The sequence below is a fragment of the Phoenix dactylifera genome, chromosome 2 (assembly GCF_051530095.1).
Source record: "Phoenix dactylifera cultivar Ajwa chromosome 2, Ajwa_hap1_PhDact_Kaust_v1.1, whole genome shotgun sequence".
Taxonomy (NCBI): Eukaryota; Viridiplantae; Streptophyta; class Magnoliopsida; order Arecales; family Arecaceae; genus Phoenix; species Phoenix dactylifera.
In genome coordinates this window covers 37208987-37226937 of record NC_143191.1, presented here as the reverse complement: position 1 = coordinate 37226937, position 17951 = coordinate 37208987, and the positions used below count along the sequence as shown (strand labels likewise).

Here is a 17951-nt window from a genome sequence, read left to right as displayed (position 1 = left end):
AGTCCGGTTCCTTCCCACTCACGGCCGTGTCCTCCTCAAAATGGGCCGGCTACGCCCATCTCCCCGCCGAACTCGACGGTTGGTAGAAGCCTAAGAAGGTGGGCGGGGCTTGGCAGAGAAGTAGCATGCGGCCGGCGGTCCAACGGAGCATAGGGAGGAGGTGAGTCCGCCTCAACTAGGCGCTGCATCGAGTCTGGATCGCCCAAGTCTGTCTAGCGAGACAGGCCAAGAAGCGGGCATGATGGAAACGGGTCGGGCCCAAGGAGGTAGGGTCGGCCCAGGCTTGGCAGGCCCTAACCACGGGCTAGGCCTCCTGAAACGGGCTAGGAGCCCGTCCAAGAAAAATAGGGGTGGTGGGCTTGTTGGTTGCGGGTCGTGCCAGAGGCCCAAGCCGACCGTGCCAGGCGAGGGCATCTCGAGCCAGGGAGGAGAGAGGCATCATTTTCAGAGCAGGAGCCTCTCTCCGATGGTGCTCAAGGGCGGGCCCTGGTCTCCTAAGGCCGGCAAGGTGAGGGGTGGTGGCAGCCGACCTCGGGTGGCCGGTGTCTTTCCTCTTCACAGCCGACGACAGGAGGTATGGAGGCAGGTGAGGACCATCACGAGCAGGTAGCGCCTGAGGCCATGGTGGATGCCCGGAGGCGGGGGTGGCCCCCGACTTGGGGAAACCGCCGGCGAGTGAAAATACCTCCACGCTCGGGTGGCAGGTGCTGATCGCCACTTCTGTGGTGGATGGGGAAAGTGGGGCAGGGAACCTGGGAGCCGGACAGGCTGAGGCGGGCCCAAGTGAGTTGTGGCATTGGGAGATGACCCAGTTGCTTCAGAGAGTTCTGCAGGGGCCCATGTAGGAGGAAACCGGGCCAAGTGGGGCTGTTGGGAGGCTGAGGTCGGAGGGCTTGGAAGGGCCCTCCATATCTAATTCGGTGGTATGAAGATCCTCTTGTGGAATTGTCGGGGAGCCGGTAAACTTTCGTTCAGGTCGGCTTTCTATAGATTGGTACAACTGCATGATCCTAAGGTATGTGTTTTGTTTGAAATCCGACTGTTCGGAGCTAGTTTGCAGGGGGTGAGACGGTCTATTCCCAACTCCTGGGGTTGGTATGTGGTAGAGTCTCAGAGCCTGTCAGGGGGCATCATTGTCATGTGGAGACTTGGAGGATGCAACCTCGACATATTCCACAAATGCAACTAGTAGATGGTCATGATGATCTCAGAGGGAAATGAACCCCCTTGGGTTCCGTTGGCAGCTTATGCAAGCATGAATTACAAGGAGAGAAGGGTACTGTGGGACGAGGTTACTAGTTTAATCCAGCAGGGGTATCCAGTTTTGGTGGTGGGAGACTTCAATTATATTGACGGCCCGAATGAGAAGCGGGAAGGAGGTGGCCTTGGGTTTACAGGACCGCAGTTCACCTGGTGCAACAACAGACTAGGCCGGGTGTGCGTCTAGGAGAGGATAGATAGAGCTTTTGCCTCGCCCGATTGGATCCAGCAGTTTTCGGACTTTCGGTGCGGTATCTTCTCCGAATTGCCTCAGACCACTGCTCGATTCTGATGAGTACTTCGCATCTTGTTTTGGTTCGTAGCTCTTTTCCCTTTGAGTAGGTCTGGCTTTCCTACCCACGATCGTGAGAGGTGATGCGGGAGGCTTGGCGGATGCTGGTGCAGGGAGATGTCATGTAGAGAGTCACCCACAAACTTGAGGTAACTAGATGATGGCTACTTAGGTGGAATCGAGAAGAGGTGGGGAACATCTTCAAAAGGATAGAGGAAGCAGAAGCAGCTATTATTAGGTTATAGTCTCTTGAGGAATGATAAGGCAGCCTATCTGATGGAGAGCAGATGGACCTCAGAGCCATGTTGTCTAGATATCACTCCCTCCTGAGGCAGCATGAGTTTTTCTGGAGACAGAAGTCCTGCATTTAGTGGATCAGGAAAGGTGATCGGAACATGAGATTTTTTCACCAGTCGACCATGATCCGAAGGCAGCGGAACAAGGTTTGTAGGATTAGAGACATTAGTGGGTAGTTGACTGAAGACCCCGACACTATCAGACAGACACTGGAACAATTCTTTCGATCTAGGTAGACTGATCAGGGGGGTGGCTTTGGAGGAGTTATGCTAGTTCCAACGGTGAGAGTATCTGAGCTAAGAAACATATTTGGTCAATCCAATGATGATGGTAGAGGTTCGGAGGCCGTTTGGTTCTTGGGTGAGGACAAAGCCTCAGGACCGGATGGCTTTCCTCCAGTTTTCCTTAGGAGGTACTGGCATATCATCGGGTAAGAGGTATCGACAGCTATCCAGCAGTTCTTGTCGGCGACGATGCCAGATGAGTGAAATAGGACCTTTATCACCCTGATTCCTAAAAGACCGGATCCTGCGGAGCCGGGCTACTTTCGCCTGATTAGCATGTGCACCACCCTCTACACGACTATCGCGAAGATTTTGGTTCGGAGGATGAGGGTATCTTGCCTAAACTTGTCTACCTGGAGAAGGGGGTCCTTGTTGGCGGCCGATCCATCTTTGATAATGTACTCATTACTCAGTAGTTCATGTCTGATCTCCAAAGGGCGTCGGGGTGCAGGAGTTTGATGGGCGTCACGCTAGATATAGAGAGAGCTTATGATAGGATGATGCGGGACTTCGTGGCTCAGTCACTAGAGTGCTTTGGCTTTCACCCACTTTAGATAAGGTGGATTCAGGATTGCATCCACACCCCATCCTTTATCCTACTGATGAACAGCTCCACATTGCAGTTCTTCGTGTCATTGGTGGGATTAAGGCAGGGGTGCCCTTTGTCACTACTTCTATTCATCATCTGCGCGAATTACCTATCTAGAGTGCTTTAGCTAGTATCAACGAGGCAGGAGATGGAAGCTTACAGGCCAGTGCCGGACTCAGCTCAGATTTTTCATCTGCTATTCGTGGACGACTGCTTGTTGTTGGCCTAGAAGACGATGAGATTGGCTATGGCACTCCGGAGGGTGCTGGAGGAATGCTGTGCGGCTTCTGGTCAGCAGGTCAACCTGGCAAAGTTAGCTATTTGTTTTAGCTTGAAGTTATAGGCTAATTTGAAGGATACCATCATGGAGATTGGGGAGCAGGAGAGGCACTTTGAGATATCTCGGGGTTTCGATCATAGGACAACGTCTTCGCAGGGGGGATTGCTTCTCTTTGGAGTAGAGCATTAAGCAGAGGATGGAGGACGGGCAGGCGAGCGCTCTGTCGATGATGGGCAAAATCACACTGGTACGATCAGTCCTCAATTTGATTTCTATCTATCTACTATCCAACACCTTGGTGCCTATTGCGGCACTACTGTATATGAAGAGCCTATTCATGGACTTTATTTGGCAGCGACAGGATAGCAATAATGGTGTCCACCTATTGGTGTGGGATACAATCTGCTAGCCGACCAGCTGTGGCGAGCTGGGGATCCACTCTTTAATCGAGCAATGAGAGATCTTTCCCAGCAGGTTGGCACTCAGATTTATACTGAAGCTAGCGAGTCTCTTGGGCTCCTCGATGAGGGCCAAGTACGGAGACTCGGTAGACCCATCAGTTTTCTGCATTGGTCGGTGCAGTTCCTTCATCTGGAAAGAGAGATATGCCTCCATGCCCCTTGGTGATTCCAGAGATTAGATTGGAGATTAGTGACGGGCGAACTATTGATTCCTTTGGGCATAGATGGTTGGCCGACCTGTCGTTATGAAGGTGGCCTACCTTTTTTGACCCCGAATAGGGCTACAGAGTCTACGACCTGCTTGTTGTAGGAGAGCAGGGTTGGGATGAGGTCCTTGTGCGGCGGTGGGCTTTTGGCAAGCAATTAGCTGAGTAGGTTTTGGTGTTGCCGATTCCAGCAGGTGAGGCTGAGGATAGGAGGGTGTGGGGCTAGACTGACGGGCCAAAGGTGAGAACAGGAGACCTACTTGGGCTGGTTGGGAGGACATCCGTTTAGCAGATTGAGAGGGGATGGATCTAGCAGTTGCGAATCCTCCATCGGGTGACCTTGTTTGTCTAAAAGGTCGCTTGGGGCTGCTTGCCCACCATAGGAGTGCTGTCTCGGTGTAGGGTTAGTATTCCCCACGGTGCTGGCCTGCAAGGAGGTAGAGTCTATTTTTCATGTTCTTTTTGGCTATCAACGGGTTGTGTAGATCTGAGAGTGCGCCTCGACTTTCTCCGACCTGCAACAGGGGTGGACATCGACCGAGGAGTTTCTGAGCTTCTTGGAGGTCCTTTTGGAGGCCCAGCCTTATGGAGCAGGAGATTAAGGTGGCTTATCTGGCTTACAACTACTGGCTAGATAGAAATGGCCGAGTCTTTGAGAACAGAGGAGCGCATCCGAGGTCGGTGGTGGACCGGGCTCTTCTTCATGCGGTAGAGGTTCTTGGCATCACTGCGTCGTCGTCCCTTGGGTTGGCTAGAAAAATCTAGGACTCTCATTCCGCTTTTGTAGCGTTCAGGATTTTGTTTGTTTTCTAAGAGCCCCCACTTCTTGGTGTTCTCAAGGTGAACTTCGACGACAGTGTTGGTGAGCAAGGATATAGTGGCGGTTTCAAGTTTGTTACTCGAGATCGGAGGCCCGATTGGTGGCGGCTGGGGGTCGGCGGATCTTCGATCAGACCATTGTCGGTGCCGAGCTCAAAGCCGCATGGGAGGGCGTTTTCTATGCGAGACGGGTGATGGGCGCAGACCGTATTATCCTTGAGGTGGACTAAGCTATGGTGATTGAGTGGATTCATGGTTCGGGGCGGTATGCCGGTGGGGTGCGGTTGCTCCACGACATTCGTGGTCTTTTGGGTGAGTGTGACTCCCATCGAGCTACTCATATCTACATAGAGGCAAACAGTACTGTGAATTGGGTGGTATCCTATGCAGTTCATCATTCTAAAGATTTTATTTGGATGAACTACATCTCTGTCATGTCTTCTTTGCATTTCTTTCTCCTTTGTGACTTTATGGATTGTACCCACACCTATTGTGTGTGAGGCACCAGCGTAAAAAAAAAAAAAAAAAAAGCTGCACTCCCATGTGTCCATCTCTCTGAAAACAATTATGTTAAATGAATGGATGGGAGGCCGAGAAAAACTCCTTCCAAAGCAGGTCAAGAAGATTATATTTCAATACATTAATTAAAATTAATAATATTTTAGTAAAAAAAAGTAACTTTAATAATATTTATAATAATAATAATAATAATAATATTTTAATAAAAATAATATAGTTTAGCAAAAATGATATTTTTATTAATAATATTTTTGAAAATTAATATTGTTTAATAATATCAAAAGGAGCGCATGAAGGAGGAGGAGAGAGCAAATATGGTTTAACAAAAAAAAAAAAAAAAAAATGAAGAAGAAGATTTAAACAAACATCTATTTTTTTTACTCTCCTGCTCCTCCCCGTGTGCTATTTATTGGTGGAGAAATTGTATCTACAGAGAAGGCCGGACTGCATTGAAGAGAAAAGAAGAGCCATGAGGAATAAATGAGGATGCTTTAAGTCCATCCAGCGTCGCATCTAACCATGTACAAGTTGTCCTCTCGCCAAGTAAAAAGCATGTCCTGCGGAGATGTAGATCTATTATTGAGAGTGGTATTAAACTCCATTGTTCCTTCCATAAGTAGCACCATGTGAAAGCGTAATTTTTTCATTTTTTGAAAGTAATAATGTTTTAGTAAAAATAGTAAAATAAATAATATTAATAATATCGATAATACTAATAATATTTTAATAAAATAATATATTTTAGCAATAATAATAATTTTTATTATAATACTTTAGATGATAATAATGTTTAATAATATATTAATGGTTTAATAAAATGATATTTTATTAAAAATGTAAAAATATATTGTATATTATTAAATAATTATGTAATTAATAAAAATTATATATTAAAGATGATATATTTTTCAAATAAAAGAAGTGGAACTTAAATGGAGACCTGTTAAATATCTCTCTCCTTCTGGTACATATTAAACATCTCTTTCAGGATGCAAGCTTCGAGGCGAGGAAGTAACATTCCATGGGGCTTGTTTGGTTCGCGTAAAAAAGAGAGGAAAAGTTTGGTCAAAGAAAAAGTAATGAGATGTCTCTTGTTTGGTTGAAATTTTTAAAGAAGAGTAATAGAAAAGTTGCATTCGTATGAAAATATGACTCCCATATTTTATGAAAAAGTTTTCCTATGAGAAACATAGAAAAGTAACTTTTCCATGAGGCATGAATCACTTCATTTTTATTTTTTTTTCAAAAAGATCCTTCAGCATTAAAGAGGCATTAAATACCTAATTTTTATTAAGGGTATAATAGAAATTATGCATAACTTTTTTAGAAAGTTGGATGGTAAATCAAACATAAACACTCTGTAAATTTGTCATTTTTCTATATTTAACCAATCATGCCAAAAATATATTTTCAAGCATTTTCTTTCTAAAAATTTTTATTTCAAAAATTATATTTATAAAAAAAATATTTTTTGCGAACCAAACGTGCCCGTAATGTTTTAATAGTTGCCTTTTAAATGTTCTGAAGAAGCTTTCATGAGTTACAATAGTAGGAGGTCCACTTTTCAACCATGTTACGCGACTTGCAAGTCTAGTGAAGCCAACACCTGTTCCATAAGCGTCACGTATTGTGTCATCATTGGAGGACAACCGTAAGAGGAAATTTAGATCTATGATTTCGAGGAAGCACGGTAAGGGCCTCCTTGAGTAAAATACATATTAAAAAAATAGTCTAAACTATATGAGTTAAAATTTTAAAAAATCTCGAGCTCTCGCTGGATCCCTCAAATGAACCGTCCGTAAGCAGCCCATGTTGGGCTCTAAGATTAAATAAGCTAGCTCGAGGTCATCTCTTTTATAAAACAAATAGAGCTGGAGCCCAGCTTTGCTCCCTCATGTTTGGTTCATTTATACCCCACTATGCATAGCATCTCATAAACTTATAATAGATACGGAAGAAAGAAAAAAAAAGGCCAAGTGGACAACCATGCTCTCTTAGAAGCAGGATTTATTTCATGTAGCAATGCTCGTATTGGAAAGTTCATGCAAACAATATAAACGAAAGGCATCTGATCGTTATGCAAGAAAAATTCATGCTAAGCTCTAAGGAAACTTCAATTTTAGAGTAGAAATGTAAGAAGTTGGTGGGGCATGCATGTTTAACTAACTTGGAAGAGCTGTTGACAGTTTTTATAAAAAGCTGTTTATTGTTTGGTAATTATATTTTTAAAGTGCTGTGGCACTCTAACATGTATTTGATAAGTATTTTTGATGTGACAAAATGATCATAAAAAATATTATATAGTATTATATAATAAAATATAATAAAATATAATATGTATTAATATATAAATATATGATATAGTATAATATTATTGTAATGTAATTTTGAAGGCATTTGAAAAATGGTGATTAAACTCTCAGCCCGACCTGAACGGTTAATTTGGCCCCAACCCGATCCGGTCGGGTCCGGTCCGGCCCACTTCCACGGTTCCATCACATTGCTTGCAGAAGGGCTCGCACCTCGCCTTTTTATGCGTCCCCCACTCCCCAACCCCATTATTCTCCGCGACTGTCTCTACTTTCTAGGGTTAGGGTTTCTTCTTCTCGCCATGGCTCCTCCTCTCTCCCATCCCCAAGTTCCCCTCGCCATGGACCCCGATCTCAACGCGCCTCACTCCATGGGAACCACCATCATAGGGGTCACCTACGACGGGGGCGTCGTCCTCGGGGCCGATTCCAGAACGACCACAGGTCCGATCTCTAATAGACTAGCTTAATCTCATCATCTCCTGATAGAAATTCCAACCCATGCACATATGATCCGATTTTAAGGGGAGAAAGTTCTCTTCTTCGTATAATCGTTCGATTCTATAAAAAAGATCGTCTTCTTGTTTGTTTATATTCGTGTAGGAATATATGCTGCTAATCTTGATGTATCCTTCTCGTTAATTCTTCATATTCGTGTAGGAATGTATGTTGCTAATCGGGCGTCGGACAAGATCACACCATTGACGGATAATGTTTGTGTGTGCCGTTCCGGATCGGTAATCACTTGCATTGTTTAAAATTTCATGCTTTTCAGTTTTTACTGTGCCGTGGACGGATTTTGATAATGCGTATCTTATACCCTAATTTGTTGCCTCTTTTGAACCCTAATTTGTTGCATTGAATGTTTGGAATAAGTTAAAATTAGGGTTTTTGGCCTATCGGTTTCAGCAGCCCTGTCTTATCCCAGTTATTGGGTTTTCGGCTTGTTGTTTTTGAGTAAGTAGAGCATATTCATGGATTTTTAGTTCATAGCATTTTGCTGGTTTTGCTATTCTTTACGTGATCGCTATATTGTATTTTAAGTTTGTCTTTCTTCCCCTTAAGATTAGAAAATATGTCCTAATTCTTGGTAGGTCGCTTAAGTTGCGCACTTGCTGTAAATATGGACAGAGAACGATTGGTGGAATTTAGGTGGGCCTTCTTTGAGTCTGGGAGGCCCATAAAGGACCACCATACACTCACATATCAATGAGATAGCTGAGAAGGGGAATGGGACTTGTAAATTGTTCTTCTTATTCTCACCGAATGGTTTTGTGCGTCCATTTACTTTACGTTGCTGGGCATATTCTTTCTCCAGTTGTTTAGTATTTTGATTTTTAGCAAGTTTTATTTGCCTTGCAGGCTGCTGATTCCCAAATTGTTTCTGACTATGTCCGTTACTTCTTCATCAACACACGTGAGTTTTATGCCTCTCTTTTGTTTCTCATTGCACCATACTTTTGATTTTATCTTCCTTTCTCATCTTATAGTGTTCAACATCTCCTAGCTAGTTTATGATGACTGATGAGTTAAGTAACAATTAATTAATGATTCAACATTTTCTGGTGGATGCTGGATTTAGAAATTTGACTTCATAAAGAGTTTGATTTATTGCACCTACAAAAATTCAATTGTTTTTATTGGTGAGGTGTCTTAGTTTGGTTGCAACTTTGTTCCTCCAAAGACTTGGCTTAATGTGTATTATTCATTCTTTGTTAGAAAAAGGAAGGTGGAGGATGTGGTTGGCAACCTTTTCATCCAAGATGTATTGAATTGACAACTATGCTCCTTGACTTGCTGCAATATTGCTTAAACTCAATCTCAAACGTAGTCTAATATTTACAATCTGGATTCCCTACCTTCACATGGCTCATTGTGCTTGTCCTTTCTCCTTTCATGGTGCATTGGCAGGTAAAGAGATCAAGATGCTTGAGGGAGTTGGAATGGCTGACTTAATGGTGATGGATGGGGTACTTATATTTTGCGTTTATGATTCTTTTTGCATCATATGACCTGTCTATAGTTTCTTAGAGACATTTCTCAACCTTGATTGATTTGTTTTGTTAAAGCTTCATGCTTGGAGACAATGCTTCTGATCCTTCTCCACCAATAAAAGAGATGGATAGTGAGGCCAGAATCATAGGCATATAAGCAGAGAATTTGTGCTCAAATTTTGAAATGACAATCGAGACTGTATAATGCTAGATATACGCAAAGTATTCATAGTTATAAATGAGAATAGAAACATAGAATGTATGATCCACGCATATTTAGTGAGATCCATGGTACAGTTCTTTCAAACAATAATGCAACAATATTTCATGGTTTGAAATCTTTCAAACAAATGTGTAATTAGTGAGAACATAGTGGAGTTACAACATTAAAGTGAAAACCCAGTTAAACTATAGGGAGAACATTGGAAACAACGCATTTCACCAAGAAAGAAAACTAAAACTATAGCATTTCCTGTCTTTCTTGTGCCTTTTTCTACCTCTTGGAAATGCAAGTGTAAGAGTGTAAAATATTGTGTGTATTCATAGCAGTTTCTTATTGTACTGATGGTTTCATTCGATTCATTATTTTGGTTGCAGGATTCAAATTGGGTAACCTGCAGCTGTTAAGGTCACTGCAAATTTAGTTAGGTTATTGTCATATCAGAACAAGGTAATTTCTTTTTCCCTTTTGTGCATAGGTACCATTTTTATGAGATAAATGCCTTTGAAGATTGAAGAACCAGAAAATTTTACAGGATAATAGTGTAGTTTATTTTTTGTTAGTTTTCTTAAAGCCTAGAATATGTTTGTTTTGTGTGGTACTTATGGTTTCTGCTCTCTGAGCTATGAAGGCTATTCTTTCGCTTGATCTTTCTTCAATGAAAATTGGCCTACTAGTGATCTCTTGCTTTATGTAGATCATGCATGCAAAAGCAATTTTTCAGATAAAATGTTGCAAAGACTGATAACTAAACTACTTTGCTTCACCATTTTTGTAAATGTTTGTTTTTCTATAGACATTAGAAATACCAAAAATTCATGTCTCATTTAATTTCTACGTTGCAAGAACATCCTATTGTCGTTGTCAAACTGTATCTCACAAGGTTCATCTTGTTCAAAACTTTCAATGATGTTCTATATAATGGTATATTTTCATTTTTGCCATGAATTTTATTTGTCAGAACATTGCTGGAAACTGGCCTAATTGTTGGTGGATGGGATAAAGTATGAAGGTGGTCAAATATACTCAGTGCCCCTTGGAGGGACAATTTTGAGGCAACCTTTTGCTATTGGAGGTATTTGTCACACCTCAAGCATAGCTTTTTTTTCTTTGAATTCATTTATTTTGCTTGAAAGCACTTTTCTTATCATGTGTTTACATTTTTACGATCTTCCTTTTTGTGTTGGCAAGATAAATTGTTAAACATTCTTCCTCTTGCAATATCTAGCTGTCTTGTAAGAATGACTGCCAAGTTAATTTTTTTAGTTCTTTTCTTCACCTGATTGAACCTTGAAATCGTTGATCTCTTTAGTACAGTGGGCATTGTACCAAGCTATCGATCACTTGAAGCATATAGGTAGGTTTTGTAGAGCTGTTGCATCTTCTAAACATGGAATTCCTCTAGCTTTAGCTATGTCACTTCTAATGAAATCTGTCAGCCTTGATCAACTTAGATTTTTTTTTTTGGTTGAGCATTAGTTGTTTTTGAAATGCTTAAGTTGAACTTTTGTGGGTGATGCAGTAATGTGATTTTAAGGCAGTTCTATTGTTGATGTCATTATAATGTCATCTTTATGCACTGTATAGTTATGATCACGTTTTATCAACTTCATGTGTAATTTGGTAGCAGAGCCCTCATGCTATGTGCAGGGATTTTTAAAAAGTGTGGGAAACATGAACTCTACTGTTCTTTGAACAAAAAATTTGTCAAGGATAAACTGCAAATAATTCTGAAGTAGCAAATTCATAGTGAATGAATGGATGTGCAATACCCATTTGTTTATCTAAAACATGGAAGATTGGAACATATTTCTTTAACAAAGAAGATGCATCGCTTTTTTCCCCTATAAATAACATTCTTAATGGAAAAACAACAGTAGAAATCAATATTCATTGGCTAAAAGTTTCTTAAATGTTTTTTTTCCATATTTATACTGCTACAATAGCGAAAGAGCAAAACGGTGAACTTCAGTTTTTGTACTGTATTATAGTGTATGAGTCATGCCAGACAGTTCTGTCAGTTTTCCTGTTCCCAATAGAAGAAAAAGACATGGCATCAAAAAATCGCTTAACTGCAGTTTAGATATAGTTTGAGGTAATATTTTGACTAAAATAATTTTGATCATTGAGAACAGTAGGAGCCTTACAAATAGGAAATCAACAAGAATCAAAAGAAATGTAAATTTCTTGTATAAAATCTCTTACCTGTCATTTAATCAATTCAAAATGACCGATTATGAGAAGCTAGAAATGAGGAAATTTTATTGTCTCATGTCATAAAAATTCTGCGAACTTTCTAATTATTATAATGATATCACCACCAATTATCCAAACAGAACATGCAATAGTGACTATTGACGACGGCAGCTTGATATTGGCTAGAAGAACCAACATCAGTGATGCTTGCAGCACAAAGACTCAGAGTAACTGGACAAAGCATCTGAAATTGGCTGTCCAGACTGAGCTATTGCTTTACCAACCCAGGAAGCTAAAGGCTAGGTGCTAGGCATGGAGGCAAAACAAGAATGGGGATCAGCAAATAAATTAGTTAGACAATGTGCCAATTCTCTTTTCATCATCTCTAAACATTCTCATAGCATCACCACCATTCTTTAAGGTTGCATAGATAGGCAACTCAAATCAACTATCTTTGCAACACAAATCTACCTATTTTAGGAGGGGAAATAGATTTGATAATACCAGATTAGATTATTCATTTCAGCATGTGAATTTATCCAAATGTGGCAACAAAATATAAGTACCCAACTAATATCTGTCCCTATTTGCGTCTGTCAAAGAAAAATGGATGTGGATATGTGATTCCCTAGACATCCTATTCCAAATACCTAGTCTAGTACCTCTTCTGCTGTGGTAGTCTGATGTTGGCTAATTTTGACTGTTACCCCTTGGGTTACTGAGGCAATAGTATCATGCTTATTAGAAGGTTTGCATGTTTTTATGTCACCATGCAGTAAGTTTCCTTAATTTTTAGCTTCCTTTTATCAATGAAATGATAAATTTATTAATAGCAAAATAGAGCTTTCAAATTAGGGATTTACACTTCTGTTGACTCTTTTTAATTTCTTAGTTGTAGGTCTGCTGTTGTTGTCCATGTTCAGAATTGTACAAGCAATAATAGGAAGTATAATATTTGTAGATTTACTTTGATTATGACTTATTATAGTTAAAGTTCTACTTTCCTCAGACTGTATCTGAACTCAAATTAAACTATTTTTTTGTACAATGTTTCGTGCTTTGAATAGGAGCAAGAAAACTTATGGAATTTTTTCGTATGACTCTTATATTATAATATACCATAAGTACTAAAGTTTACAATATTTTCTTTCACTGTTACAACTATGTAAACATGGCAAAAAAATTGAGAAGTTTTTAGTTAATGAATGTTGATGTCAGAAGTCATTTTTGTTCGGTTAATGATGTAATGTATAAGACAAATTTGCTATTCAAAAAAATACACTATAATCTTTAGCACACTTAAACAAACATATATGTATTAACGTCTATTTGTTTGCTTGCTTCTTTTTTTCTTCGATAGTTCTTTGTTTGAAAAATATTATAGTTTGTGTCTATGCATGTATGCACGTATCTATGTGTGTATGTGTATGTATGTATGAGTGCATGTGCTTGTTTATATATGCAAGCATGATTGCACAAATATATGAGTGATTAATCCTTGAATGTAGATTTGTTATGTTGGTAACCACAATGACTCCACTCGCTTATGAATGGTAATAATACTGCATTTTTTTAGGATCTGGTTCCACCTACTTGTATGCTTTTTTTGATCAAGCATGGAAGGAAGGGATGAGCAAAGATCAAGCTGAGGTATGTCAGTAGAACACTATTAACTATTATTGTTATCCAACCTGAACTCAGCCTTAATTTATTTTTTTGGTAAAGAGCAAACTTGTTTCAACTTCTAATCTTCCGTTCTTTAAAACCAACCAATTGTGACTCGAGAACATGAGTAACTGGATGATCTGAACTTCAATGGGTTTGCTGTCATTATAGAAGTATAGGTGCCATGGCCCAGCATCAGGGGCGGCCCAAGCCTTAGGCGACCTAGGCGGTCGCCCAAGGCCCCGGCTCGAGAGAAGGCCCCCGCGGCCCCGCGCGACGGCATCGTTGCCTCGTAGGCTACTAGGCTCCTAGCCTTTCAGCTCGGCCTCCCGCTCCTAGCTAGCTACAGTGTCACTGTCTGTAGAGTAGAGGCAAGGCCGCAGGAGCCAACGGCTACCTCGACAAGACGCGGGTGCTCCACTCCCATCGGCCATCGCCCATCATTCCTCTCTGGCTCTCTTTAAAATCCTCATCGTCTCCACTTCTCCTCCACTCCTCAGTCCTCAATCCTCTTCTGTTCTGTACTTCTGTAACTCTGTTCGACTGGGTCTCTGGCTCTCTTTAAAATCCTCATCGTGCTCCCGCGCCTCCGCCAGTCCGCCTCCCAGTCCCCGCCTCCCCGGGCCCCGGCATCCCGCGACGGTCCCCGCCAGCCCGCCTCCCCGGCATCCAGGCGGTCCCACCGCCCGCGACCTCCTCGGCTCCTCGCCTCCCTCCCGGGCCCCCGGCTCCCGTGAGGCCGTGTCGCCGTGACCCCGTCGGCCCGTCCGGCTCAATCCAGCGAGCCGGCGAGGTCGTCTCCTCCACGGCTCCGCCTAAGCGCCTCCCAGTCCCCGGCAGCATCCCGGCGATCCTGCGAGGCTACGACCTCCTCGCCTCCCTCCCGGGCCTCCGGCCCCGGCTTCCGCCTTCCGTGACCAGTGAGGCAGAGGCAGTGCCGCAGGCCGCAGCCCGCAGGCCGCAGTGACCTCCACCGCTCCACGGCTCCACCTCCTCGCCAGTCGCCTCCCTCCCCGGCCCCGGCTCCTGTGACTATGTCTGGCCGTCACTCCCGTCTCCCGTGAGCTGTGACCTCCTCCGCTCCTCGCTCGCCCCCGGCCCCGGCTCCCGTGAGGCGTGAGGCCGTGACGGCAGACGGCGTGAGGCTCCCTCCCCGGCCCCGGCTCCCGTAGTCCCGTGAGGCCGTGACCCCGGCGGGCCCGTCCGTCCCCTCAGTCCCTCCCTCACGTCTGACGGTCTGACTTCTGAGACTAAGCCTGTCACTGCTGTCAGTCTGACACTGTGACGGTGACTCAGTGGGCATACACGGTGTGATTCTTCTAATCCCCTTTTGATTGTGATTCTTCTAATCCCCTTTTAATTATATTTTCAAATTTCAACATCCAGCGTTTAATTTCCCCCATTTTGTTGCAATTTCTATAATTTTGTTACAATTTTTCACTTCTATTTTATACTTATTAAAAATTTATTATTATTATTATTATTATTTTAAAAATGGCCTCATTTAGTGAGTTCGCCCTAGGCCCCCAAATGTATTGGGCCGCCCCTGCCCAGCATCTGTCTCGGGGTTTCAACAAAATAAATACCCTAGATTTAGTTGCATACTCATTGGTCAGAGGAAGGGAAATATTATTATGAAGCATGAGATTGTTTAATTGAATCTTTTATAAACCAATGCTATAGGTTTTAGATTTTATATTTTAAATATTTGAGGGACTTAAATGGCCAAAGTATACTATTGGTGTATTGCTGGTGGCTGGGAACTAAAGGCATATAATTAGAGTTTTGGAAATAATTCCTTTTCATTCCATTGCTTGTGCTGATGGGTAGGAAAAGGAATTTATGCGACGCCAATTCCTAATTCCCAATGCAGAAATTTATGGTGAAGGCGGTGTCGCTTGCCATGGCCCGTGATGGTGCAAGTGGGGGTGTTGTCCGTACTGTCATTGTAAGTGTCTTCTGTGACTCATTAATCACTGGACAAGTCCATGTCAACTTCCCGTTGCCTGTTAAATGAAATGTTGGCTTACCATTTCTAGCCAATGAATATTATCTTGAGTCTATTTGCTGCTCCCGAATCTTGGCGTTAGTACGGGACATTAAAGTTTAGATGTGGATCTCGTGAGTCGAATCAATAAACTTTGTGTCCTCACTGTTATGTTGGAATTTACTGCACGATGGCCCAGGGTATGCAGGTCATTTATGTTCTCCATTTTTTACTTGACAACATTCTTCTGAACTTGCTGGCTTTACCAATGGTATAGGGTGGTTTCCTGGGCTATTTAAAAAGTGCACTTTAATGTCGTTTCTGATTTTATGGTTTTTGATTAGACTGTTTAGATTTGACTATGTTTTTTTTTTTTTTTTTTTGGTGATGCCTCTTGTCAAAGAAAGCTGAATTGGGCCGAATCAGCCAGTTCAGGAGCCGGGAGCCGATCTGGTCTCCAAACGAGTTGGTTTGATAGTAGAAAACGGTAACCTAATTGGCTCTGATCGGAACCGGCCAGAATCGGAACAGTTCCGTCTAGTTCGACTCGATTCGAACTGATACCGATCTGTATCATACAACTCTTGGTACCATACCTTGCCCTTACGTGACTCTATCATGATAGACTATAATGGCACCACCCATATAAGCAAATGCTGGTGCAACTCTTTCCAAATTTTTAAACCTGGAGGTCGCTTCTTTTATTTCTGTATATTGTTGTTTGGCCGTCAGTTTTCCGTGCACCCCATCTTGTATCTTCCGTGATCGTTTAATGCTGCCTTTGCAGATCAATGCTGAACTTCTACAGGGGCGATTCTCTTCCACTGTGGCACGAAGAGCTCGAGCCTTTCAACTCATTGCTTGACGTACTGTCATCAAGCAGTCCTGAGCCGATGAGCACGTGAACCGCTGGATCCTTGATTTGCCCCTGGCATGCTGGTCGCGCCCGATGGGATTTCGTTTCTGGAATTTCTGCTTCCACCTCTAGAATTGGGCCATGTAATGGAGTAATCTGGGTGATGCTTCGAACAAGTAATGGAAAATGTTTTTTCTTTTTGACCTTCTCCAGAATATGCTACTTTGGTGAAGTAATTATCTGCAAAAAAGATTTGGATCCAAACAGGTATAGATATTAATGTTTTTATTAAAAACTTGAGACTACCTGCAATATAGGTAATGGTAAATTATAATGAACCCTCTTGAGGTTTTGGGGTAATGACAGATTTCTCCGACGTTTCAGAAATGTGTGCATAACCTTCTAATGTTTTGCTAAATAAGTTAAAAGGATTTTACCGACATCCATCAATCTTTGACCTATTCTGAGTCTTAAATATCTTATTTTTTTATTTTTATTATTTGAATTTTTACAAACTTGAAATTTTTATATTTTGACAAATTATCCTTTTTTTGTGGTAGAATTGGACAAATTATTCTTAAAAGGGCTCTCAAAGCCTAAATTTGGTAAATTATATATAAATATCCTATATTTTAATGAGTATATACTTTTTGCTAAGCTCTAATCATCATCATAAGTTCATTAGTTAGGAATAATTTGGTCAAATATAAAAATTTAAAGTTTGAAAAAATTCAAATAGCAATAAAATAAAAAAATAATGCAAGTAAAGAATATAAGATATTTTAAAATTTAAATAGGTTAAAGAGTGGTGATGTTAGTGAGGTATTAGTTTATTTAACAGAGAAAGATAACGGTCGCGAGTTATGGTTATGTGTTTTTATGTAGCAAAAGTTAAATAATCAAGTATATATTTTTCAATATAAGATGGAAATTTATAAGAGTTTTTTCGCATGAATATCTTTTTAAATATTAAATTTTGCATTAATATTCTTTCGAAATTGATATTTGAATGTATACTTTCGTAAAACACTTATTTTACTATTCTACTTTTTTTTCTATCCTTTTTTTACCAAAAAAATAATGATTTTAAATTAAAATGATTAAAATATTTTTAACGGGTGGATGTACAAAAAAATATATTTATAAGATGATCGTGATGGAGGATAAAAAAGTAATTTTAAGATTTTATTTTATTTTTTAATTAAAATAAATATGGTTTTTATTAATGGTGTTAGAAAAATCGTTATATTAGAGGTATTTGTGCAAAAATAGTGTTTTATAAATGTACATAAATAAATATAAATTTTAAGAGGGTATTCATGCAAATTTGAATTTTTAGAATGCATTCATACAAAAAATAAAAAAAAATATTATTATGCGAAATCTCAAAGGGGCATTAGTGTAATTTACTCATGTAAGTATTAATGGGTATGCTCTTGGTCCACCATGGAGCCATAAAACTACTTCATGGTCATGGGTCTTTAATCAATCGGGCAGCTAGTAATTACGCCGTGGATGCAACGGTTACCGTGGATTATGATGGACTCGATCCCTTTGATAAATACGTTGGTAATATCTTGTCAAAAATGCTATCCTATTTCTAGATTATTAGCTAGTGGACATAGCGGATACAGATGAAGGGGCAGGGTTGGTTTGGAGATTGATGTGTATTTCATTCCTAAAATAAATGGTGATTCATGTTCATGCAAGTGAGCAA

At 41.1% G+C, this 17951-nt stretch overlaps 1 protein-coding gene and 1 non-coding gene across 7 annotated transcripts; both read left to right on the top strand.

Annotated features, from left to right (window-relative positions):
* The first annotated feature begins 7525 nt into the window (after positions 1-7525).
* Positions 7526-16594, top strand: LOC103701567 (proteasome subunit beta type-6). 6 transcript variants are annotated; one of them, XM_089928959.1, is made up of 8 exons: positions 7532-7760; positions 7977-8053; positions 8679-8733; positions 9228-9286; positions 9908-9980; positions 10492-10605; positions 13303-13376; positions 16166-16594. In XM_089928959.1, exons 1-5 carry the CDS (start codon positions 7541-7543, stop codon positions 9935-9937), a joined length of 441 nt encoding a protein of 146 aa, XP_089785085.1. In that variant the 5' UTR covers positions 7532-7540; the 3' UTR covers positions 9938-9980; positions 10492-10605; positions 13303-13376; positions 16166-16594. The 6 variants fall into 6 exon arrangements, 5 of the variants coding, with proteins under 5 accessions (XP_089785085.1, XP_089785084.1, XP_089785087.1 ...); XM_089928958.1 differs by having other exon boundaries at positions 10492-10887; XM_089928961.1 differs by adding an exon at positions 9036-9081 and having other exon boundaries at positions 10492-13376.
* Positions 8414-8517, top strand: LOC113462367 (small nucleolar RNA snoR103). The gene has a single exon (XR_003384590.1). It is a non-coding gene; the product is annotated as a small nucleolar RNA snoR103 (small nucleolar RNA).
* Positions 16595-17951: the final 1357 nt, after the last annotated feature.